Genomic DNA, 25,595 nt, shown 5'->3' with positions numbered 1-25,595 from the left:
TGCCTTAGGGAGTGGATTTGAAAGTGTTTTTGTTGCTTTTGAAAGTAATTTTTTGCTCCCACTAAAGTAGACAGCCAGACAGGTATTCCCATGATGCGTGCTGTAAATTTTGCTATTGCCATGTAGCAGTCATTTGGGGGCTCTTGCTTGGATATGGCAACTGAGACTTGTGCACACCCTTACTCAAACACAGAAACTACCAAAGGCAGTGGCTTCTTGCTCGAAATATTGGATGAAAAGTGAAATGACCATTCCAACCTAACTTCAAATGTAACATAAGAAAATTTTAATTATATGACGTATAGAATGGTCTCTTTTAAATACCATCAAATGTTGTAAAACAGAGAGAGGGGCACTATTTGCCCCAGGAGTTACTTTATGGTAAGGGCGGGACTTGGGTGAGTCAAGGGTTTAGTCCACGTCAACTCAAGGTTATAATATTTTAGTTTGCGCCAAATTTAAGTCCCGAGAAACCCATCGGGTCATCCCAAATTTTAATAAACTATTAATAAATAAATTTGTAAGAAATAAAATGTTAAAGTATATAGGGACATATACTTGACATACAATAAAATCTCTCATATCATGTGAAAAAACCAACCAAATTATGTGTAATATGATGTTATAACAATAATTTATAATTTCTACCTTTCAAAATAATAATAATAATAATAATAATAATTTCTAATAAAAGATATATCAATCATTCCAAGTTTCAATAGAGATAACATGATCCAAAAAGTTCCCATAACAAAAACTTGAAAGAACTCAATAGTTGATATTCTTTAATATTTTATTTCCTTAACTAAAATTCAATTATTATAGGTTTTTAATTTATAAAAATAAATGTGTGTATGTAATTGAATAAATCAAAAAATGGAGTGAAAGGCCGGTGTAAGTGCTCCTTTTCTCATGTAAATTAATACCAGTTAAAGGGAAGGTGGAATCCTTATTATCATACCTCGCTTGCGTAAGAGGTTGGACTTTAAGGGGGTATATAATTGCTATGCTCCCGAATGGTTTGTACCGGCAACACTAGTTATGTAGAAATTGGCGTTTTGTGTGTCAAAGAAACAAAATTAGATGAATGCCATGTATCCATGATTGATGATACTATAAATAATCTAGATTTAACTTTATTTTACTTATAGTCTTGCATATAAGTGGAGTATAAACTATTCTTATATTTTGGGTTCTCAAAAAACTGTATACAAACTCTTTGTTTTTTAAAAACTCAAGTATAAAAATGTCAGCCTTACTTGGTTTGTAACTCTTAAGAATAGTTTTCTGAAAAACTGAAAATAGAAAACTGTACAAAACACTATTGTTTGGTTCAATTTTCTAAAAACTATTTTATGAAAATTCAATTATAAAAAGGTTTGTTTTCAGATAACTGCCTTCAGAGTTACAAACCTATAAAAATTTGTTCTTTGAGAACAGTTTTCTATTATCTGAATTCGTGTGAACTGTTTTCAGAGTTAACAAACTATGCAGACCCTTGGGTTTCTTGGATTCCGGGTTACTAAAATCTTTGCCCAAATCCCGCTCAAAATAAATTCGGGTCACAAAATTTAAACCCAGTCCCTCAATGACCTTGTCCTTTCCCTTCTAACTGTCTGGCGAAAATAGAGTTGCTTGGGTTAGGCCCACCCAAGTCCCACCCTACTTTATGGTAATAAAATGGACAGAAACCATAAGAATGCAAATTTAAATCTGAGCTCATTTCACCATAATATCTAGTCTAATCCTTCAAGTCACTTTTTACAACGAAGCCAAATATTCCCTTCAATCATTTCTTGACGCAAACGTTTCATGCCCTTCACAACATGGACGGTATAGTGTATACATATTTCATTTTTCTTTTAAATTTTAAATAGGGCATAACGATTTTCCTCTAGTTCAAATACACATTGCAAAGAACATTGGTTGTTACATAAAATCTTCATAAATTTAACAAGAGTCGGGACAACAACAAAAAAGCAAAAAATTTAAAAGAACGGCACCGTTACAACAACAAATATTACATTGACGAGTTAATCAACAAGATTAGGCCAGGAAGATTCTCAAGAGCCAATGTGAAAATTGCACCAAGCACAAACATTAAAATAAAAGCAATCAATATCTTTCCAATGTACAGAAAACTGCTAACTGGTTGTGACTCACTCTTCATAGGACGTGAGCCATCAAGACCCTGCAAAAACGATGACAACATATAGAATTCTCATGAGACATTTGACTCCCAAATTTAATATTTAATCTCTTAAATTCAATTTAGTCGTTTAAAATGCCAGTCTCCCCATGAAAAAATTATAGGAGGATGACAGAATTATATCGAAGCTGAAAGAAGGTTCATAACTGCAAGACTTGGACCTTAAAACAACAAATTTTCCCTCTAGTTTGGGGCTGGAATTGGAAGTAGTCTTTTTCCCAATGAGGAGGAGGGCTATGAGCTTAAGCTATACTTGAAACCTACTTTAAATTGGCAAAGCCAAAGAGCACTAGATAATGAAGAAAATACATAAAAATGATTTCTCTATTTCTAGAGTGTGTAGCAGTTGTGAGAATATGAGACAAGCTAAGTGCCGGATGAATGGAGAGCTACAAATCTCATCAACAAATCCCAACTTTTTTTTTTTTTTTGATAAGTAAAAAGATGGTCGTCAGATTGAGAGAGGCTCATCGAACAAATCCCAAACTTTTTCAAAGGTCAGAATCAATAAACAAACATGTAGCAGCAAAATGTGGGGTGGGATTGGAGAAGAACAGAACACAATGATTTACATATGATGTTACACTACGACCCATCTACATCTATATGCCAAAGCACAGTCTGCGAGGCTCAATGTGCCATTCTTAACTCATAATGACCGTCTGGTGTGATTGCTTCTTCTCCTTCCCCAACCTTGATGAAGGCAAAACTAGAACCCAAGCCTCTAGTTACCAGCAAGCTAGCTTCGAGCTGATTCTGGCGTGGTTCTTCATTGTCTCCATTCATTATGCACTAACAACTTGAAATGTTTAATTCTTCATCATCCTATGGACTCTATTAAGAATTTACCATCTAAAAGATTAGATTGCAATACTCACGACCAGTTCAATGGCTATTCTCTTGAAAAAATAAGATGAACCGGAGGAGGGTTTCAGTGTTGCTGAGATGGCCAATTGGGTAGGGCGAGTGTCAGAGAGTTCTAATAAATGCATCATGGAACTAAATACTTTAAAAATAAATTTATTTCAAGGGTATCCTATAAATTGCCACAACCAATTGCCCATAATTATAGAGATAATATAAGAATCCATACCTTAACAGATGAAATATGTGTTGTTGTTGTTGATGATTGAACCTGCTCGTCTTTCCTAAGAGCTAAAAGCAAGAAAATGAACATCAAGTCAAGACACACAAATGAAAAATAAAATAAAAATCTGACTGCGAATTCACTGTGCATAGCAAAAGTAAATGCGAATTGAATGATGAGACTCAATGGCAATCACCTTGTATTTCAGTAACAGTTTGCAACTTCCAACCATCACCGTAATCCACAAGAACCGAATTAGGGCCAAAACTAACAGGTTCCTCCCCTTCTTTAACTGCTTCAATATGCAAAGCAGGTGGACTACCAATTCCACTATCAAGCTTCCTGTTTATCAAGCCCAATGCAAATCCTGCCTCCGTACCAGCGGCGAATCGCCTGGTGTTTCCCGAACTTTTGCAACAAACCTCCACAAACTACTCAATGAATTAGGAGTCAGAATTAATCTTCAATCAATTTGAATTGGGGCAAAATTTTATATATATATATACACACTAAACACTCATTATATGTACAAGCACAGAATAACAGAAATCCATAATCCAGAACTGGGTCAGCAAAGTTTTTCGTATAAGATCACAATTCAGAAAACCAAAGGAGTACATGTGAAAAGTACACGCATCTAGAAAGAAAAGTAAAAATAAAAATACATGTATATATATATATATATATAGAGAGAGAGAGAGAGAGAGAGAGAGATTACAGGTAGATGCCGCTGGGGATCTGAGCGAGGAAGATTGACTTTTGTTTCTACTTCCTCTTCCGCCATGAGAGGAGAGAGGAGAGAGAGGAGTGAGGGCACCTGGACATCAATCGACTAATCCATTTGTAATGGGTAAACGAGGGCCCAGTGTGGAGGCCTTCCGTTTCAGAGCCCGATCTAGAACTCTCAATTTGGGCCCATTGGCCCAAAATCAAACAATCGCTCGTCTTTCCTTTTCTTTACCCTTCATGCCATGATTTGACCTCGGCTGAAGTCTCTTTTAACATCATCACTCTATTTGTCATAAAAATAAAAAATAAAAAACTCTAAGTTCGAATTTGTAAATAACTCTTTAAAGTATGTTTAATGGACAATTCTTCTGAACTATCACATATTCTTGCAAAATACCTACGAGACTGGGTTATTTTTCATTAAATCAACATAATACTCTTTCTTATTGAATTTCACTTAATTCATTTTTTTTTATTTAAATAAATTATGAAAATTATTTCATACTAATATATATTTGAATTGCTCGCAAAATAGAATCGGAGACCTGAAGCTTAATGACATCACTACAAATATTAATATACAAATAAAATGTGTCTAGCCACCTCTTGTGGAGTTCTTGAAATTGTACCAAGAAACCTACCATTTCACTACTGTATACCCCACCATGATGGTCTTTTTTTAGTATAATAAGTTAAATCATTTAAGAAAATGGTAGTTACAACTTCAATTTTTTTTTTTTTTTTTTCATTTTTATGATAAATTGATATTGCTAATAAAATTAAGATAGATGATATAATTAAAATTTAGATAAGAGAAAATATAATAAAAAACAATAAATTTATTAAGAAATGATAAAATAATCTTTTGAAATCAATTCATCACGTTTTATACAAAACCAGAGTTTTTAAGGGAGTATTTTTTCGCCAAGACCATTACTTAGAGTAAATTGTAAATTGAGTAATGGAAACATTATTTTTGATTCAATTAAAGGTTACAAAATTTTCTTGGAGGACTATTATCATCTAGGGCCTTCTCCAATAGAGCTAAGAGTATAACATTACATGTGTGCTTTCTTTCATTGTAGGTTTATAATCAACAAACAAACAAAGGTTTTGTTCTTCAATAGGTAAGGAATTCATGGAGGTTTTCACTGCAAAAAACTTTTTAACCAAAAGCTAAAGCTGAAATAGTTGATAAATATATACATATCAATTCTCAAATTTTAAAATAATTACTTTTTAACATTTTCTGGCAGCACAATCTGAAATCTAAGGAAACATTATGGGAAACAAAATCAAGATTACCAAATATAGCCCTATTGAATGAGATGAGAGGACCTCACTAAACAAGAATTTAGCAACTAATATCAATCATCCTGAATTTAGCAACTAATATTACAATGGAGATGACATCCTGAAGTGAAAATGGGAGGGAATAATATAGATCCCACAATTTCTTCTTGGTTGAGTCAAACAACAACTAAAATGTACTCAATTGTGATAGAGGAGCTGCAGAGAAGACAATTCCACAATGTTCGTCAGCACAAGAATGAAAGACGTGGATATACCTAAACCCATCATCAAGTAACAGGAATTCTGCATGCCTATAACAGAAAATTATTTGTAAGCATACATGTATTGAAAATTAAAGACCAGTAGAAGAGGTAACCCTATCAGTAACCCTATCAGAAAACGAAGAAAAATGAAACAACTTATATTACAGCACCAAGAAGTTCAACGCGTCTCCCAATCCTTTAGCTTCTTGCTCCCCTTGGGTTTTGCTATAGGTGCATTGATTCCAGCCATCTTTGCATTGTACTTTGCTCGAAGAGGATCATTGTATGTCCATCTGCATTACAACAAACAATAATTAAGAAGCAAGCTTTCTTTATTTTTTTTCTTTCTTCTTTTATATTTAATTTTAGGGATTATTTAGTAAATGACAAGTTATATTTGCTATATATTATAAAAGTGTCAATATTAAAAAAGAATGAGTGTATAAAGCCACTAACGCAATATATTACAAATATAAACTTATACCCTAGTAATTTCGTATTTGACACACCCCTATACATTTGGGTCCAAATTACCCCTCACCTATAATTCTAATTACCTCTTTCTCAAAAGCATGAACCCATCACCACCACTGCCACCGCCAACCGCCAACCACCTCCGGCAACCTTCTCCCTAAACAAGGTTGTCTCACACCATCCACCCACCCACCATTTTTCAAAAAACATGAACCACCACCACTACCACCACCCACCCACTATTTCTCTCCGGCAAAGCACACCCCCACCACCACCAACCAGCTCTCTCTCTCTCTCTCTACATAATATACACAACAAATCTCCAACTCCATATACATATATATGTATAAATCACAACCTCTAGAGGAATTACTAGCAAGCAGTCTATAGAGGAATTGCTCTGTTTTGTTGCCCGGTAACGGAGATTTCCCAATCACAATCAGAACACCAATTGTAACCCCAAACACAGAGCAAATCACCATCACCGAATCACTTGAAACAACCCATCAAACCCCAAACACTCGAATACCAACCGTAACCCCAAACACAAAACACCAATCGCCTACCCAATCACTCAAACAACCAATCCAACCCCATCGTTGGCAACCCAATCGTAAAACCCAATCCCTAGCTGCAAAACATGAATCCCAAGCCAACAGCCATCACCACACCACCACCGTTGAGAGCAAACCCAAATCTCCGTCAATCAAAATCACAGCCTCCTCCATCACTATCATCTCCTCCTCGCACAGCCATTGTCGTCACAATCATCTCCATCGAATGGTGGTCGGTCTCGTCAGTGACTTCACTGTCTTGTCTTCACTGGAGCATTCACATCATTATCGTCGTTTTCACATAATTGGTCGTCTCATCATCGTTGTTTTTACCAACATCTCACCGCCGTTGCTCATTAGTGCCTTGTACGCGATCATCGCCATTAGGGTTTGCCTATACAGCCATCTTTGTTTTGCCCTAAATATATAACAAGGGTACTATAAATATGAAATTTCACCCCAACAATAAGCCAAACCTAGAGCCTCACTTAGGCAAAACAAGGACCATTGCCAATTATTTTGCACTCTTTCCATGAACCCAAAGAGCATAAAACAAATCACGAGCCCGGTGCTCCTCCTGCAATAATTGAGTTCCCCGTAAGTTTGGGTTTGGATGAGGGTGGGTAGTGGGTGGTGGTGATGGTGGAGCACGGTGGTGCTGTTGGGCTTGGTGGCTGTCAGTAGTGGGTGGTGGTCGGTGATTGGAGTGGCTAAGGTATGCGGTGGGGGTGGTGATATAGAGAAAAAGTGGGGACGCGCATGAGAGAGATATATAGAGGGCATTTTGGACCAAAATAGCATATTAACTGTACTAGTAATTAGTAATGTTTATTGGCGTTTTCACCAACATACTATTTGAATACGGTCGTATTTGTACTATAGCAGTTATAACTTGTAATTTATTAAATTTTTCCTTAATTTTATACACTAATTATCTTTTTTGATAAATAACACATACTAACCAAGACTTAACAGGAACTCAATCATGTACCTCACCTTTTGGGAGAAGAGATATCACACAAGCTAGCAGCTAGAATGATTAGGAGTAGAGATAAAAGAATACATGTCACAATGTTCACCAGATTCAAGTGTTTTGTAGGGGTAGAGAAAAAAGAATACATGGCACAATGTTCACCAGATTCAAGTGTTTTGCAACAAACGTTGAAAATGTAGCATGAGAAAGGAAATTGAAACATAATTTGGATTTCATCCCACAAACACTTTAGTGACAAGCAGAGAGTTTAAAGATTGAATCTACAATTCCCATTAGTAACTACAAAGGCTTGGAACTGATATTTTCCTTAGCACATTAACTCCAAAATGTACAAAAATAGTTTCTTTGTAAATATTGTTCTTTTTCCATATTCATTTTATTTACATTCATGTAAACATAGATGTCATTCCTTTGTTTTATTGTTCTACTTGGATTCACGTATTAAGAAATTTGAACAAATGGTATCTAAGTTTAATCATACGCAAAATCTTAAAATATGATTATTTCCCACTTTTTATTTCAAAGGCACAGAATGAACGAAGAGAAATCTAGAATCACAAACACACCCTATGAGTCTATAACCATTGACCCATCAGGGACTCGCCCATGTAAAAGAAATATCACTCAAGCAAGTAACTTGAATGATTAGGAAGGGGGTTTGAGAGAGTATATGTCACAATGTAGACCAGATTTCAAGTATTTTGCAACATATGTTGAAAATTTAGCATGAGACAGGGTTTTGAAACATATTTTGGATGTCATACCATACCACAACACTTTACTAATACGGAGAGAGCTTAAAGATAGAATCAACAAATCCCATTGGATGCCAGACATACCGCAAATTAACAACTACAAAGCTTGGAATTGAGTTTCCTTTGCATGCTGACTCCAAAAAAGGAAGAAAAAAAAAAATCTTCGTAAATATCGTTCTTGTTCCATATTCATTAATTTGCATTCATGTAAACAAAGATGTCATTACTTATATTTTAAACAAATAAAAGCTAAGTCTAATCATATTCCATAAGCTTAAAAGATGGTGATTTTCCACTTTTTCTTTTGAACCTGGAAATCTAGAATCATATACACATCCTGCTGTTATCCCTTTACTAAATGATTAACAGGCATTATTTTAGATATAAAATAATGATGGTGTTAATTGAGCGGCACTGTAATTTAAAGTGTTGAGGATTCTTCACGCCAACCTATCACCGATTGGCCAGACAAAGGCGTGTGGTTCGTTCCATAAATTGCTCCTAGCTACCGCGGAAGGGAAGAGGGCAACAGAAATGGGAAAACAAAAGGTTGCTTCTAGGCACTCATGATAATAAGCTTTGTAGATTATGAGTAGAGAATAATTAAAACTTCTGGATTCTTAAGTATTTTGAATCTATGTAGGATAAAACAAAATATATAAGTACCACAATCTGAGCAACAATGTGAAGAATCTTTTTTATGTTAGTGAGACATGTCTTTTTATTCTAAAGGGAGAAATGGGAAAGGAGGATATTGACAGAAAAATTATACTTACGGATTATTCCAATCAGTCGTGTCTTCATTGACAAGATGTGTCCATTTGGTCCTCCCACTGCGACCAAAGTGCTTCACCTGCATGACTTTGGGTAGTATGGTCTTGTCCATCTTATCTTCTCCAGTCGGAGCAGAGAAATCACGAGTGTAGATACCATCTGCCCCAGCAGTTGCAGCATAGTCATCTGGATCTGACTGGAAGAAAGCACCTTTATGGTAGTACTTCTGCATGAACCTCCATTTCTGCTTGGGATGGGGAGCAGATTTCGGATTCTTCCTCTCCCACTCCCTCCTCTCTTCCTCAGTCATGTTTCTAACCTTCTCAATCTCTTCCTTCTCCTTCAACATTGCCTCCCGGTCATCCCTGTCCCTCTTGATCCTTGCAATCTCTCTGGCCTTCCATGCTTCATATTCCTCTGCCTCATTTAGTTCATCATCAGTATCTACATCCGCAATATTGGCCTCCAATTCCAAATTCTTCTGAATTTCTTCATCCTTCCGAATCTCCTCAACCACTATCTGCTTTGTCTCCACCTTTCTCTCCTCCAGTCTCTTCTTCACTAGTTCCTCAAGGGCTCGCTCCTCTGCCTCAAGCCTCTCGCGCTCAGTTATGGTATCTCTTTCTGACTTTGGAACGAAAACAGGTTTCACCATTGCTATACCCATCTGTTCTTCTTCTGAGTCAGTCTCGTACTCGGATTCCTCTTCCTCTTCTTCCTCTACTTCCTCCTCTTCTTCTTCTGGAAGAAGTGCAGCTTCTTCTTGCTGCCTCTGAAGTAACTTCTCCTTAATTCTCCTCCTCTTTTCCTCCAAGGCATCCTCATCCTCTTCCTCTAAATCTAATTTTTCTTGTCTTTTATTTTCTTCTTCTTTTGTTGAAACAATCTCAGCTTGTCGGATGCGCCTGTGATCAGCTCTTACTTCTTCACGGTTGTCTATCCTACTCTCAGCTAAACGGCGCAACCTAGGATCATCCCGTCTTGCAATATCTGAATCATCCTGATTAGGAAAGGCTCTCTCCAGGGCCACTGTCCTAGACATCCTGATATCCCCATCTTCATCAGCATCATCCGCCCATTCAGGAGCCTTACCAGGCCAATACCTTTTAACCTTTGTTTGCCCAATTTTACCTCTAAGCTTATCCCTAATGGCAATAATAGTATCACTAACACCTGCCGTCACCGACATGGTTTTAATAGACACAAACCAAACCAAAAAGGATGGAGATTGAAAGAAACCAACAAATCTTCACACAGATAACTATGTCCTTTGCCTGCCTCAAAACCACCAGCTGGATCAGTGTCCAAAGCCTGTACCCAAAAGAAATAAATGATTTATGAAAATTCAGACAAAATGAAAAATAAATAATCAATTAACAGAGAAATAGATACTATAAGCAATTAATTCTGATGAGAGGTCACTGTATCACATACTTTTTCTTTTTATCCTTGAATGATCTCAATCACATGGTTTTATTACTTTTTCCTCTTATCCTTGTATTAAAGGAAATAGCAAACAAACAGAAGACGAAAATGGAATTTACATGGAAATTTAAAACAAAATGCACCCTGTTTTCAAATTAATTTAAAGCTTTCATTATTACTATACATTTCACAGATAATTTAAATATGGTCAGTGTATATTGATTCAGTTCCAGACCACTTGTATGATCCCTATTACAATTACTATAACATATAAACCAAGAAATTTAGCTAAATTACTAAAACAAATAAATACACAAAAACTATAGATACATAAATATAAAATACTAACATGCGTGAATGTATCAACCAAGCATCCGCATAAGGGGGGAGAGAGAGACCTTTGATAACAAGAGATGGACTCTAACAGATCCTCAAACTGTTTTGAAAAAACTGTATAGTGCAAAGCTAAAGTCTAGGCTTTGAGGTGTAATTGAACCAGCAGTTCTGCACTTCTGATAGGCATGAATGAGGGTTCACGACAACTTCTGGAGTTTCTAGGGATTTTTTTATATTTATTTTTTCTCCACAGGGGAGATTGCAGAGAGTGCGTGTCACGTAAACTCCAGATGACATAAGTAGATGCTAATTTAGATCTGCCAGATATAGGTCTTGTGGCTCCAATTGTTTCTGAACAAACGAGTTGTGATTTTATCAAGGCTTTCTACAAGTGCTTTTATCAGGGGCTTCAGTAATTTCAAAATCATAATCCTAGATTTGATGTTTGAGTTTTTCAGATATTCAAAACATGGGGAGAACAAAACCCTACTTTGGTCATGTAGCCTATAATTTCGAACTAGTTCTCAAAGCATAGGCTTTACTCTTAAAAACGTTTTTTTTTTTTTTTTTTTTTTCTTCCCTTATTATTAATACCCTAAATTTTATATATCCAAATTAGCCTCTCACTATAGTTTTATGATTTTCCATATCACCAGATCTTTCCATACTCACCCTTGCATAAAACAAATTATGATTTTGACCACATATAACTATCCATTAACTCAAAACGCATGAAAAACATTATTGATATTATTCAAATATAATGTGAAGATACGAAGAACACACGTCATATATATGCATACATAAATGCAAACATGCCCAAAGGTATATACAATATACATTCCTAATACAGGTCCCCCTCTCTTAATTTTAAGAAAGAAATTAGAATTCTGGGATGAAGGAAAAACGGAAAAAAATGCTAACATCCAAAACGTAGATGGAATCCGCAGATTATTAAAGCACTAAAAATAACACATTAAAAACTATCTCAACCAACAAAAAGAATGTGTGTATATACATAAAAATCATAACTAGGAAAAAAATTCATACATATATATATATATACACACACATATAAATCATCACACAAACAAAGGACAAAACAGGAAAATAAGTTTGTAAGAGATTCTAAAATGGAAGGACAGAGTATTAGGGGTAAACAATCGGTCCCTGGAACAGAGAATCTAAACAATGAACCTTCAATCGGTCCCTGGAACGGAAAATCTAAGCAATGAAATTCAAGCCCTAGAATAGAGAAGCCGTAATGATAAACAAATTGAAAAATACTAATTTAATATGAAGAGAGAAATACAAAAAAAATAATCACAAAAGACAATTCAATTTCTACGTCCGATGTTAAGGGATCAGTTACCTTATGTTGAGTTTCAAAATAGCTCCGATGTAGAAACTCTCCACGCCGCACAGAGAAAGAGAGAGACGGTAGGTTTTGAAATTGATGACGCAAAGAAGGACTGCAACTGCTTGCATCTCACCAATCGGGTCGGGTTAAACGGCCTTTTGGGTTGGGGTTTTTTTTGGGTCTTGGGGGGCCTTTTGAGCTTGGGCTGGGTTTGATTGCAAAACTCAACCCAAAAACACAGGAGGCTTGTTTCAGATCGGATCAAAGATAGTTTCCCTAATAAGATAAGCAGTTTTGGGCTTTGTTTGAATACATAGAAGAGAAAAGGAAAAAAAAAAACAAAAAATTAGTATTATTTATGAGGAAAAAAAAAAAGAAAATAAATTATAACAATAGTTTCTATTTATGTTTGGATAGATAGAAGAGAAAATAAAATAAAAGATAATATTCTTATTTGAATACGACAAATATAGATAGAGGGGAAAAAGAAGAGAAATTATAACAACCAAATCACTATTATGTCTTTTTAAATAAATAGGATATGAGTGAAATAATAATTTTCACCTTTTAATTATTAAGGGCAGTATCGGAATACTACTTAAACAACAAAACATATCATTTCTTTTCTCTCATTTTTAAGCAACAAAACACACTATCACTGCCTTTTTTTTCTTTTTCTTTTTCTTTTTCTTTTTCTTTTTTTTTTTTCTCTCTCTCCCTTCAAATTTACCATATCCAAACGTACCCTTAATCTAGTGTCAGGCCAGTGCGTCTGTGACGGCCCAAGTTTTACAAACTCGGTGCGTCAGTGATGACCTAAAGTTGACCCGAAAACGGATCCCAAATAAGGAAGCGAAAGTAGTAAAATGGTTTATAAAGGTGTACGTCATCCCTAAGGCACCAAAATGACTCCCCATGAAACCACGGAACTCAAATGAGTCAAGAACTGAAGCAATGATTTAAAACCCGATAAGAAATGAACCAAGTGTAAAATGGTCATTTCAAACTGAAATGGGTACCGCCGTGCACACCATTGGAAAAGATAACGAAAAATGAAAGAAATTCGATTCAAAAATCGCCTGATTTGGAGTCCAATTGATAAAGATATGAAAATAGAACAAAGCGGCGTCCTCCAAGTAAGAGGTACCACAACCCTATCTCACTAAAACCATCATAACTCTCATTACGGTTGGAGTTTCAGTGTGTAGTTGATACCATTGGAAAGCTGACTTCAAGCTCTTGAATTTAGACTCAAAAATGACCTAATTTGGACCTAAAATGAGTATGTTATAACCATTTGAAGATAGGTCATCATGGCAGCCAAACTGAGTCAACTCAGTTGACAACTGAGTCGGCTCCTTTAGGCCGAGAGCACCAAAAATGACTAAAATGAGGCATGAATGAACCCAGTCGGCTCTTTTAAGAACTAAGTCGGCTCTTTTGGACTTGGAGCACGAAAAATGAAGGAAATTATGCCAGAATAAACTAAGTCGACTCTTTTGGGAACCGAGTCAGCTCTTTTAGGCCGAGAGTATGCAAAATGAAGAAAATGATGCCCAGGTGAACCAAGTCGACTCTTTTGTGAATCGAGTCGGCTCAGTTAAAGAAAGAGTCGGCTCTTTTAGGAATCGAGTCGGCTCCTTTGGGCCGAGAGCATGCTACAACAGAATTTCTTGGAAAAAAATGTAGAAAACAGAAACTAAAATGGATTCGGGGTTTTTGAGGCCGAGATGACATTTTATAGACTAATACCGTGAATAAACTACCCTAAAATCACATTTTCTATGTGACAGAGGTAAGACCGGAATTTATTTCACAAAGCAAAACCTCAAAATGCCCTTAAACCAGAATATGCAAGAAAATGAAAAATGAGTCCATAAGAGGCTCATTTCACCAAAGAAGAGGTTTTGCCCGAGAACGATCATGCACGCAGACGTAACTTACCTATTAGGACGCGCTGTAATGATCCATGGCTCAAAAATACCGCCGATGCAAAAAATAACCTATCAAAACCCCAATGCGTGAAAAATGTTCCTTAAAGGCAAAAAATGCAACAACCGGACTTAAATGCTTTCAAAAGACCGTTTGGCCTTGGGCCACACTTCATGCATATTAAATGAATCCTAATGAATGTGCTCATGCACACTTTGTACCATCCGATTTGAAAATGAACCCATAAAAACTTGGATTTTCTATTTTAGCCCAAAAATGCAATGTATGAAACTATAATGCAAAAATGAAAACGAAATGGTATTTGGCCCTTAGCCACACCTCATATATATTAAATGAATGCTAAATAATGAATTTCATACTCAATGCACACTCCGATGCATAAATGACATATTAAAATGCACAATTTTCATAATATTTTCATTAAAGGCAAAATTCAACATTCATGACATATATGTGATTCCAAAAGAAGTTTGGTCCTTGGCCACATATCATATACATAAAATGACTGTCAAAAAGTATGCTTAGGCACACATTACAAGTTCAAGGGCAAAATTGACATTTCAGCCTAACTATATAATACAACTTAAAAAGTGAACCTCAAGCATGCTAACACTTGCATGTGAACAAGAATACATTTAAATAACTTCAATTTATCAAAACGACCTAGGAATATTGTGCATCCCAAACCAAGGTATCCGTACCTGAAAAATAAGCCGATAACTTTGGGGTGAGTAAATAAGTTACTCGTAGGGAATGTGCATGCATAGACCTAACATTTTACACGGTTATCACATTAATGTTAAAAAATTTAAAAGGGTCATGCCACATAACGTCTAGGTCAAAAGTGAGACTCAGAGATCATTTTAAACTACTTTAAAACATTCATAGCATAAACCACAATATTTATGCAATTCAACAATATAAGAGCATACGTTACCACGTAACATGATATAGATTATCAAAGTTATCAACTTAAAACCTAAAATACAAAAACAACTAAAGTGGGTTATATCACTTAACGTCTATGTTCCAAATGAATCTATAGGATCATTCCTAAGCTACATTTCAACATTTTAGCATAAATGTACTTAACAACATCAAAATTGCAATGATTCGGTAAAAATCATAATGCATAAATGTACTTCACAACATTAAATCGCCAATAACCAAAACCACAAGTCACAATTAAACATTGGTTGTCAACTTCGATTTGAATGCGAAAGCAACTAGTGGAAGGCTTGGATATCAAATCTCAGAGTAAAACCAAGACCTAAACGATTATTCCGGGTACTAAGCCGCTGGGAATACCATCCTAATGTGCATTATAATTTGGGGAGACCTCGTGCCTCCCGCACTAAAGCTGAACTCTAGCCATGTCATTGTAACAATGTCCCAAGTGACTCCAAAATCAATAAATAAGTTCACAACTCATACGCAATTAAATAATGCATGAAACCACCTTCCATGCACAAGTAGGTTGAAACTACACAATCCATGTCTTAGGATTTCAATTCTAAAATGGCATATATAATGTCAAGTCTTTACTATGATACAATGTACAAAACAATATCATCTACTTAACAATTCAAATCATGCCTCCATGGTAAACTTTAAATACTAATTCTACGACATTGTAGCAAGAAGTTTACAAGGCTAATAATATCAATAATTTACTAAAATCTCATATTACTACTTCATAGTAACAAGTTAGTAATTTAACTTTCAATAATGCACAATAAACATTCCCTATTCATAATACTACGAAATTATAGGAATTTAGTAATCTACTAAATTTAAATAACTTCTCTACACAAATTATATCTACTCAAATATTTGATTATATCAAGGGAACCATTGAATAGATTTTAATTAATTCATTTAGTCAAAATCTCTAGATTTCAAAACTTATCCGAACATCTTTAATTTAATATATGTTAATAAACATATCAAGCCGTAATATAATAGCACGCTACAATTTAATTCCATTACACATACAACCATGTGAGTTTAAATCTTATATAATAAAATAATTAAATTAATTTCTAAATTATGAACAAAAGCATGCATACAAGTTGTATAAGCATTAATAGCATGCAAGACAACAAAAACATAAACCTATAACATCCCTTACCCTAATAGAGAATTGAATCTCTATAATCCAAGGCAACTAAACTTAAAATGGAAAACTAAGCTAGGGTTTTGTAGAGGAGAGTGAGAGGAAACTTTTACTTCCTAAGGTTAAAGGTCTAAGGTGAGTGGAAGGAGGCCAAAATGAAGTAATAAGGTCTAAGGTGAGTGGAAGGAGGCCAAAATGAAGTAATAAGCTCTAAGCCAAGCTTTTCTTCAATGGTGGCTAGGTTAGGTTTTTGAGAGTAAAGGGAGTGAGGAAGATGAGATAAAATGTGGTGAGTGGAGGATTTAGTATTCCTCAACTCACTATATGCTCCTACACCATGGTTTTCAAACACACTAAGTGCAAGACCAAAATTGGAGCTTACACTTGTCACTAATCCATGGCTCCTTTTAAGGCTTAATTCTACACCTACACTTGTCAACTATCAAAGCCAACATGTGCACCTATCATAGGCCAACAAATGGGTGAATCTCCACCCTCCATATGTCAAAAGATTAAGCTTCCAAGTAATTTCACCCTAAGGCCAACAAGTGGCTTCATGAGAGTGTCACACTTTTCAAAAATTGCAAAAAAAGTCATTTTTCAAAATATCTTCCAAATTAAATTACAAAATGGTCTCTAAGATAAAAAATAATTACTTTACATAATTACACTAAAACCAAAAAAATCAAGAATATTTCTGAATAAACTATGCATCCATACCATTTACCAAAAAAAGTAAGCAACTAGTATACTTTTCTACGAAAGTAAAAATACAAATTTCTTAAAAATTAAATATTATAGATGCATATAAAGCCAGAATCAAATCCGAGCACAAAAAGTGATGTTATGCAAATGAAAACGATAAACAGGAAAAAAACGAAATGTGAATAGTGTCGAAAAACGAAAATGTGAAAATGACACGGTCCTAACAAGGAAGTTGTCAATCCAAAAGAAAGAGTTTCAGAAACCATTCCCGAGTACTCGAGACGACACCAAGTGACGAGAAACCGAACACAGAAAAGAAAAGACAACGAAAAAAATTTATCCGTAAAATTTGAGAAAAAAGGAAATGAAGAAAAATGATCGGGTCATTACAGCGCCGCTCCCAAATTATTTTAAAAATTAAAATTAAAATTCGGCAATGAAATGTTGTTTTTAACCTAGGGCCAAGAACCTTGTAAAATTATTGTGTATTATGTGCTTGTGTCTTTGCTTTTTCATTTTTTCTTAATTTTTTTTTTTTTTTTAATTTCGCTAAACCTAAATGTCCTTCTTTCGGAGCAGTTATGCGATAACTGCTAGACTATTTGGAACCTAATCGGGAACTAGAACTCTTGGCCCCGAGATCTACAGTTGCTTGGGACACTTTTGGGAAACCACTTTGTTACATTTTATGTTGGGAAAATTAACTCCTTACAACTCACTCAACAGTCAATTGTTGTTGAGAGTTAAATCCCTCATTCATCACACACAACGGAAGCATCATTACATTGTATCAACACAAGTATATATGAAGATAGCAATCATACACATCCACGCATAACACAATGTTGAAATGGTTTACCCAACTCTAAAGTTACGTCTATGAGAGAGAGTGATTTCACTATTATGAATCAAGGAATAAAATATGCAACCACATGTCAAAACCCCACTCGCTCACTCATCATCTCTTTTGAGGCTACATGTATACACTCGGTAATTACATATACTCTTCCCTCTCTTCACAACACCCATCCTTAAACCCCTTACATCTTTTTTCTCTCTTCTCTCTCTATAAACCCCTCACATCGATCTCTATTTATGGAGTCTTCAAAACACAATTCCTTATTGGATAAGTATTCTACAACTTGTCTACAAGGAGTTAACATATCACTGTTCAACTCTAAAATAACAGGTACAACTTCTTCCCCAAACTTCTGTCTTCCAAAAGTCACTGTTCAAGTTGAACTGGTTCACCCCATTTGAATCGGTTCAACTTTGATGGTAGCCAAAGCCAAAAAATTATACACCTAGGTTGAACCAATTCACCCAACTTGAACCGATTCAATTTTAGCAGTAGCCAAAGTCCACAACAAGAACAGACACTTTAATCTCCCAAATTATTCACATAATCAATTACGTAATTAGACTATGTCATCACGTACTCCACCTCGAATAAAGATATCTTTATAACTCTACCTCAAACAATGATCTATTCATAATTTCACATTAACTGAAGATTTCTTCACCTTTAATAAAATAGTATGATGAAATTGAGACACTTGACATTTTAATCAGCAATTCACCACGTTTCCTTGAAAATAAGGCTATACATAAACTAGGTCAACCTTGATATTTTAACTAATGACCTTGTCCGAATCAATATACCTCCGATGGGAAGTATATATTACTCCGTATTACTATTAGCGTACCTAGCCCATTATTTGGGACTGCTACACAATTTATTATTTATACTCCTTTTGAACTGCTAAACTAACAGTTTAGATTTGAAATCGCTCACAAGCAGTAGATTGGATTGTAAAGCAATCTAACTAGTTTAGCTGCCAATCACTCTTTATATTCTACGACTGTGTAAGGCTTGATGTGTCATTTGCCGTCGGGATGAAGGTTTTTAAAAATTATTATTTTATTTTAAAAAAATTATTTTGAGTTATTTTTGTATTAGTTTCTTAACCACGACATCCCCTCTCGAAAGATCAAGTTAGTTTCTCAAAAGAACACAAATCTTTTGAAAGAAACAAAAATCTATCATCCAAAAGTGAGCATATAAATCGCACCACAACAGTATGTGTGTTTACCATGATGAACCTTATTAAAATTACTACATTACGTATTTTGACATATGTTTTATAATATATTATCCAAAAGCAAACATATGAGCATAAAATACGAGACCACTAAACTACAACTTTTAATGATAATAAAAAAAACACACTAAATTTCTGCAACCATACAGAAAAATTTTCGAACACTTTGGTGAAATTGTATACAATTTTTACCTTTGATAATAACATTGATCAATTATATTTATTTACTATATTGTTTTATTATATTTTAATAAATTTAAATAATAAAATTTTATGATTGTTTTATATGGATTTATGATCAGGTATCATGGCATTATGATTTTTAATGATAATAAAAAAACACACTAAGTTTTTGCAACCATACAGAAAAATTTTCGAACACTTTGGTGAAATTGTATACAATTTTTATCTTTGATAATAACATTGATCAATTATATTTATTTACTACATTGTTTTATTATATTTTAATAAATTTAAATAATCAAATTTTATGATTGTTTTATATGGATTTATCATCAGGTATCATGGCATTATGATTTATTAACTGATAATGTTTGTTACCAAACTCATGATCCTTCTTTTGCAGTCATAAGCTTCGGTGCACCGTGATATCCAGCATGTACCATCTGTCCTTTATTTAACCAAGAACAAAAAAAAAAAAAAAAAATGAAATCACATATAAAATAAGTTAATCAAAAAACTAACAAACATGCAACACCATGATCTAATAAATTTATAATCACAATCACCAATTCATAAATAAATTCTTTCTTCTTTTTTAGAATTCTCTAGTAAAATTCTCTAGAATTCCTTAATAGATTACAAATATCTTATATAATATTTTGGAATATTTTAAATTTTTTAATAGATTGCAAATATCTTATATACTATTTTGGAATATTTTAAAAATTTTAAAATACTCATAATCGTTATATTTGTGACATTGATATAATTTACATTCATTCATTGTAAAGCACTTATCCGTTATCACTATAAAAGGGATGGGCCGGTGAAGAGGTGTCACAATAGGAGCTGATAAACCTGATATGCTTCAAAACCAAGATGTGAGAATTGCTTGAATTTTGATTAGTTTTTTGTTTGACGAATCAAATCACTAAGAGACTGAAAAGCACAAAAATATAAGGTTTTGGGTAGTAATTTTAGAAACTAGATGTGAAATTTGTTTGAATTTTATGGTTGAAAATGGCAATTTAATACAGTGGTACTAATTGGCTCTAAAATGATGTATAGGGGATTTTATGAAACATGCTAATAATTTAGGGGGTTTTATGTACTCCACCTTTCAAAATATGTACGTGTGAAGCTATAGAGTAATTTGTGTTTTTATCTTATTTTTTTAATCACTTCATTAATTAAAAAAAAAAAAGTCTTTTATATATATTCTAAAAAAAATTTATTTATTACATAGAAAAAGTTATTTAATGTATGAAAGACTGTGCTTTTAGGTATTCCGATCAACTGACAAAGTATGCAATATGATTTCGTGATCCCATATCATTAACATAAAATTTAGTTCACTAATTAATCTTATTATTAATAATACTTATTTCGAAAATAGGTATATTACTTCAAACCTAATTCTCATATAGGTTCTATATATTTACTTATATATATTTATTATATTTAAAAAATTATTATTTTAATTTATTAAATATTTTTTTATAGATATTTATAATTATTTTTATTCATTAATTATACGAAGTAGTTATAAATTTAAAGGTTTAAGTGCAAAAAAAATCCCTGCGTGACTGATTAACGCATTAATTTACATTAATTAATGCATTAGTTTACATTGGCACCAAGAAATTTCAAAAGTCATATTTACCCTGTTAATTGATAAAAATAACACTAATCAATATTCTGTAATCCCCTCTCACCCACCACCGCCACAACCAAACACACCACCGCACGCTGCAACAACCAAATACGCCACAACCACCACACGCCGCCACAACAACAGCCACAACCCCCACACCGCCACACCCACACAACACAGCGCCACACCCACCTACCACACGCAAACACGCCACACTCGCACAACACCCCACCCATCGCCACATGCACAACGCCATAGGGTTAAAGAAGACAATTAGTCGCACCCAGACACATACCACCACAACCACCACCATACCCACAAACCCATACACTGGCCGAGTAAGTTGTTGGACCACCTAGCAAGACCTAACCCTACCCACGGCGAAGAGAATAATGACGATTGGGTGGTGACAACGGACTGGATTGTTTTCTTCCTCCAATCGCCACCATACACACTTTCACGCTTTCCACACACTATTGCGTGTAGATCTAACACGCTTTTCACACGCACACGCGTCACCTTCTTCTTCAACAATTCTAGTCTTATTCACAACCTCTGCGACCATCACCAACTCTTTGATGTCGATAAGCATCAAAGAAGCCGCCGCCCTCTGTCGTTGCTGTTCTCTGTTTTCTCTACATCATTAACACCACAAGTCTTAGCCATTGCCTCCTTTTTTGGAGGAAGCGCAAAGAAAACCAAAAGCGGCGGCAGAACCTTGGAAGATAGAGGTGTATTGTGTAGGGTTAGAGATAGAATGTAAAATGAAGGTTATTTTGGTCCTTCAAAATCTAGTTTACAAGGTTATATTAGTAACTTACACTCTTTATGTATTTGTTGACAAAGTTAAAATTAAAATAGTCATTTTCTCATAGCGTATGAATACTTTTGAAACCACAGGAGTAGGGATGACAACGGAGCGGGTTTCTCTAAATCCCGCCCCGCCCCTTTTAATTTTTGCCTAGGAATGACACAACATAAATAAAATTATGTATTCTAATAAAAATAAAAAAAATAACATGCACATAACATAATTCAAAGAACATAATTGAAGATGCAAGAAACTCCTTCTATTCTTTCTCTCTCTAGAATTCTTACACCTCAACCCGAATCAAGATCCTCCTCCTCTTCATTCCAACTCCTATTTATAGATATTTACAAGATATTTACAAGATATTTACTAATTGCTGGACCTGGGCCTATTCCTCAGTAAGCCCTGGTCACTCTTGATGGGCTTACTCCCGCTCGGCCCATATGGCAGTGTCTTTTTATGGGCTGACCCAGCTGTTCGGACTGAAGGTTGTGTTTTGCGAGTCGGACCTGGCCCATGTCATCCAGGGCCTCCTCAACTGCCCCCATAATTGCCCCTTATTTAATAAGGGGTAATTATTGATGGCGTCTCATCATGACGCTGACGGCTCGAGATAACCACGTGGGGGAGCGAACGGTCAGATCCAGAATCAATGTTCCGGGGTTCGAGGGATTTCTTGCCTTCCCGACGCTTCGGCCCTCGGGCCCCCTTGCCTATATAATGCTCTCGAATTCCACTTCATTTCCCTTTACCGTCTCCATCATCAGCCAAATCTCCCTCTTTCTAGAACTGTGCTAAGCCTTTTCCGGTGAAATCCTTCGAGAGTCATTCTCCCAGCGATCTTGCAGTCCTCCGAGGTTAGTTTCGTTCTTTTTACTTTCGGCAGGCTTCCATTTTCCCTCTTTTAGATTCTTCTTGCACTTCCACCATGGTTGTAGATCTGGGTGTCCTTCGTATGAGACTTAGGCTTCCTGACAACATCGTAGTTAGGGTTTGCCCCCAAGACGTTAATATTACGACCGGCGCCGGCCTCCTGCCCGGCGAAGTCTTATTCACAAACCTTCAACTGAATGTTGTTAGGTTCCCTCTGCACCCTTTCTTTAGTTACGTCTTCAACAGATTGGGGATATCCCCTCTGCAGGTCAACCCCAACTTCTTTAGGATCATATCTGTTATGCTCTTATTGATGCGTGACAGAAATCTGGACCTTGACCTCATAGACCTCCTTCTGTGCTATAAGGTCAGTAAGATCCGTACTAACGAGCCCTTCTACCACCTCTACCCGTTCGAGAAGATGTCCATATGCACTGACACAATAAAATCTGAAAAGGGTTGGAGGGATAGCATAGTGGGTATTAGTGGGGCTTGGTCTTCACCGGCTGCAGAGGATTACCCTATCCCGAGCGCCTTTGGTGTCTGCTCTGTCTCCTCCTATAAAAAATTCAAATCCCATAAACACGACTGCCCCTGTGAAACATGCGTTCCTCGTTTTTGCACTTACTTATGCCGCTCCTTGGGAATACCTTGTGATGACTTGAGCTACAGTGTTTGCAGGGATAGGATTAACTACTTGAAGAGATACGTTCTGAACGATATTCCTTCCTGCTCAGATCTCCTCACTTCAGACAACCTCTTTGCGCTCTCATCACTCGGCTACAATATGAGCAGACTGCAGATTCCCTCTTTTGGCAGGAGGAAAAATACTCCCCCAGTCATTCCTGCTGCTGGGGCGACCTCCTCTCCAGCGTCGGCTTCTTCTTCAGCCACCATATCTGACACTGTCCCGAGCGCAGTGGCTACTAACCCTGCTGCCAGCGCCCCTGCGGCCAACCAGAACGCGCCCTCCCCAGCTACCATAGCTCCTGCTGCTGCGGGGGGCGGTCGGGACAAAGAGCGAGGCAAAAGGCCTCACCCTGACAGTGAAATCGACCCTGAGGAGGAGCCTCTTATTAGAAGGACCCGAGTCTCTGGGCCGGGTACTCTCTTGCACCGAGCGATCAGAGCTCCTTCTCAATCTGGGCCTCCTGCAGCTGGTGGCTCTGCTTCTGCTTCAGGCCCCCCTTCTATCCCCAGCTTGCCGCCATGGGCCCCTCGGTACACTCGAACGGATGGGACGTTCGTGAAACCGAACGAGACCATGCTGAAGGATGGCCAGACCGCTATGGCCTTCTACAGGAGCATGTGGACTCCGAAGGACATTGAGGCGGCAAAGGGCCTTTCCCAGAAGGACGTGTTCAGTCGCTTTCCCCAATCTGCTATGGAGGTGACTTTTATTTTCTAACTCATGAATTCTCTTATATTACTTGGTCTTGCCTTCTCCCGTTCTGACTATTGGTTTAACCGTTCTTATTGTGCACCTATGCAGACATTGTTTGGGATGATGGCCATGCAGAAGCAGGTGGAAATGGGGAACGCCAGGGCCCGAAAGTATTCTGACAGCCTGGAGGTGGCTAATAAAGAGAACGACCTCCTTGCCATGAAGAATACCGAGGTGCTGGTTCGGCTTGACAAAGCCGAGCAAGAGAGAGATGTCCTGAAAAAGGAGAATGATTCCCTTCAGGATGAGAAGGACGCCCTCCAGCTCGAGAAGAGCGTCTGGCAGACTGAGCAGGAATCACTCAGAGAAGAGAAGGCAGAACTCCAACGTCTTCTAGCTGATGAACAGTCTGCTCGGATGGCTTTTGAAAAAAGAGCTCTGGACGAGCGTACCGCTCTGATCGACGTTATCAGCAGAGTGGGTGGTGGGATGCTGGCCCTTCATGCTCGGTTCTCCAGGGTCGGTGCTCTTCGGTATGCTCAAGGATTCCGGGAAGGCTTCGCCGACCGGGTTCCGGATGAGGGACAGACCAGCACCACTCCGGATGAGGTAGACCAGGATCTGGGGATCGAGCCTCTGGGGGTCTATGTCGACCCAGAACCCACCGAAGCGGAGCGTATATTTGATGAGTGCCAGGACATCGCATCCTCAAGGATCATCACAGCTCCTCCTACCGCTCTGCCACTGACCGCTCCCCAATCGTCAACCGTGGCTCCCTCTGTAGCCACTGCTGACGCTGAACCCCAGCCGAACGACTCAGTTATTCACCTGGATTCCCCACCTCATGAAGGTGAGGCGGCTGATGGGGCCGAGGAGGCGAGTCGGCAGGACCAGGATGCTGTTGGTACTGAGGCGTCTAGCTAGGGCTCCTTCGAATTCTTCCAGTTCATATCTTCTTGTAATGATGGACACCTCTCTTTTGTAAACTAAATGTTCAATATTAATGAAATGGCCGAACTCTTTTTCTTTATGTGTTGTGCTCTGTTCAACTTATCTTCAGTACATATATATCTTTTCTCTCTTTTTCTTTTTATATTAGTTTTGCTGTGTGTTTGTACGGCATGTGCCTGGCGCTCGGCTAGAATGCCACTTGCCACTTGGCTTTAAATTTTTAGCAAGTGTCTGGCGTTCGGCTTATAGTGCCACTTATCTTGCTTAAGTGCCTGGCGCTCGGCTAGAATGCCACTTGCCACTTGGCTTTCAATTTTTAGCAAGTGTCTGGCGTTCGGCTTATAGTGCCAGCTGCCACTTATCTTGCTTAAGTGCCTGGCGCTCGGCTAGAATGCCACTTGCCACTTGGCTTTCAATTTTTAGCAAGTGTCTGGCGTTCGGCTTATAGTGCCAGCTGCCACTTATCTTGCTTAAGTGCCTGGCGCTCGGCTAGAATGCCACTTGCCACTTGGCTTTCAATTTTTAGCAAGTGTCTGGCGTTCGGCTTATAGTGCCAGCTGCCACTTATCTTGCTTAAGTGCCTGGCGCTCGGCTAGAATGCCACTTGCCA

At 36.9% G+C, this 25,595-nt stretch overlaps 3 protein-coding genes across 5 annotated transcripts; 1 reads left to right on the top strand and 2 right to left on the bottom strand.

The window, feature by feature from the left end:
* Positions 1 to 1,910: 1,910 nt before the first annotated feature.
* On the bottom strand, positions 1,911 to 12,391 carry LOC132293145 (uncharacterized). Of its 3 annotated transcripts, none has more exons than XM_059790489.1 (7): positions 12,266 to 12,391; positions 9,135 to 10,443; positions 5,747 to 5,874; positions 4,015 to 5,629; positions 3,493 to 3,727; positions 3,303 to 3,364; positions 1,911 to 2,191 (listed from the first exon to the last, which is right to left on the bottom strand). In XM_059790489.1, the coding sequence occupies exons 2-3, from the start codon at positions 10,319 to 10,321 to the stop codon at positions 5,760 to 5,762; spliced, it is 1,302 nt and encodes a 433-aa protein (XP_059646472.1). In that variant the 5' UTR covers positions 10,322 to 10,443; positions 12,266 to 12,391; the 3' UTR covers positions 1,911 to 2,191; positions 3,303 to 3,364; positions 3,493 to 3,727; positions 4,015 to 5,629; positions 5,747 to 5,759. The 3 variants fall into 3 exon arrangements, with proteins under 3 accessions (XP_059646472.1, XP_059646471.1, XP_059646470.1); XM_059790488.1 differs by having other exon boundaries at positions 5,752 to 5,874; XM_059790487.1 differs by having other exon boundaries at positions 4,015 to 5,874.
* LOC132289188 (uncharacterized) lies at positions 2,021 to 4,080 on the bottom strand. The gene is made up of 4 exons (XM_059789925.1): positions 4,015 to 4,080; positions 3,493 to 3,727; positions 3,303 to 3,364; positions 2,021 to 2,191 (listed from the first exon to the last, which is right to left on the bottom strand). Exons 1-4 carry the CDS (start codon positions 4,078 to 4,080, stop codon positions 2,021 to 2,023), a joined length of 534 nt encoding a protein of 177 aa, XP_059645908.1.
* An 11,539-nt stretch (positions 12,392 to 23,930) lies between the features above and the next one.
* On the top strand, positions 23,931 to 25,273 carry LOC132293144 (uncharacterized). The gene is made up of 2 exons (XM_059790486.1): positions 23,931 to 24,040; positions 24,143 to 25,273. The coding sequence occupies exons 1-2, from the start codon at positions 23,939 to 23,941 to the stop codon at positions 24,956 to 24,958; spliced, it is 918 nt and encodes a 305-aa protein (XP_059646469.1). The 5' UTR covers positions 23,931 to 23,938; the 3' UTR covers positions 24,959 to 25,273.
* The last annotated feature ends 322 nt before the right edge of the window (positions 25,274 to 25,595 follow it).

The sequence above is a fragment of the Cornus florida genome, unplaced genomic scaffold (assembly GCF_030987335.1).
Source record: "Cornus florida cultivar Cherokee Brave unplaced genomic scaffold, ASM3098733v1 CherokeeBrave_3.0.0_Hap2_Chr02, whole genome shotgun sequence".
NCBI lineage: Eukaryota > Viridiplantae > Streptophyta > Magnoliopsida > Cornales > Cornaceae > Cornus > Cornus florida.
This window is presented reverse-complemented; position numbering and strand designations above follow the sequence as displayed.

What these genes read in the sequence shown, in the direction of transcription:
- LOC132289188 (XM_059789925.1), bottom strand. Translation starts at nt 4,080, where the DNA reads ATGGCGGAAGAGGAAGTAGAAACAAAAGTCAATCTTCCTCGCTCAGAT. An exon ending in AACTGTTACTGAAATACAAG is followed by an intron (nt 3,365 to 3,492) that starts GTGATTGCCATT and finishes TCTTGCTTTTAG; the next exon opens with CTCTTAGGAAAGACGAGCAG. An exon ending in CACATATTTCATCTGTTAAG is followed by an intron (nt 2,192 to 3,302) that starts GTATGGATTCTT and finishes TCGTTTTTGCAG; the next exon opens with GGTCTTGATGGCTCACGTCC.
- LOC132293145 (XM_059790487.1), bottom strand. Translation starts at nt 10,321, where the DNA reads ATGTCGGTGACGGCAGGTGTTAGTGATACTATTATTGCCATTAGGGAT. An exon ending in ACGACTGATTGGAATAATCC is followed by an intron (nt 5,875 to 9,134) that starts GTAAGTATAATT and finishes GTTGTAATGCAG; the next exon opens with ATGGACATACAATGATCCTC.
- LOC132293144 (XM_059790486.1), top strand. Translation starts at nt 23,939, where the DNA reads ATGGCCTTCTACAGGAGCATGTGGACTCCGAAGGACATTGAGGCGGCA. An exon ending in TTCCCCAATCTGCTATGGAG is followed by an intron (nt 24,041 to 24,142) that starts GTGACTTTTATT and finishes GCACCTATGCAG; the next exon opens with ACATTGTTTGGGATGATGGC.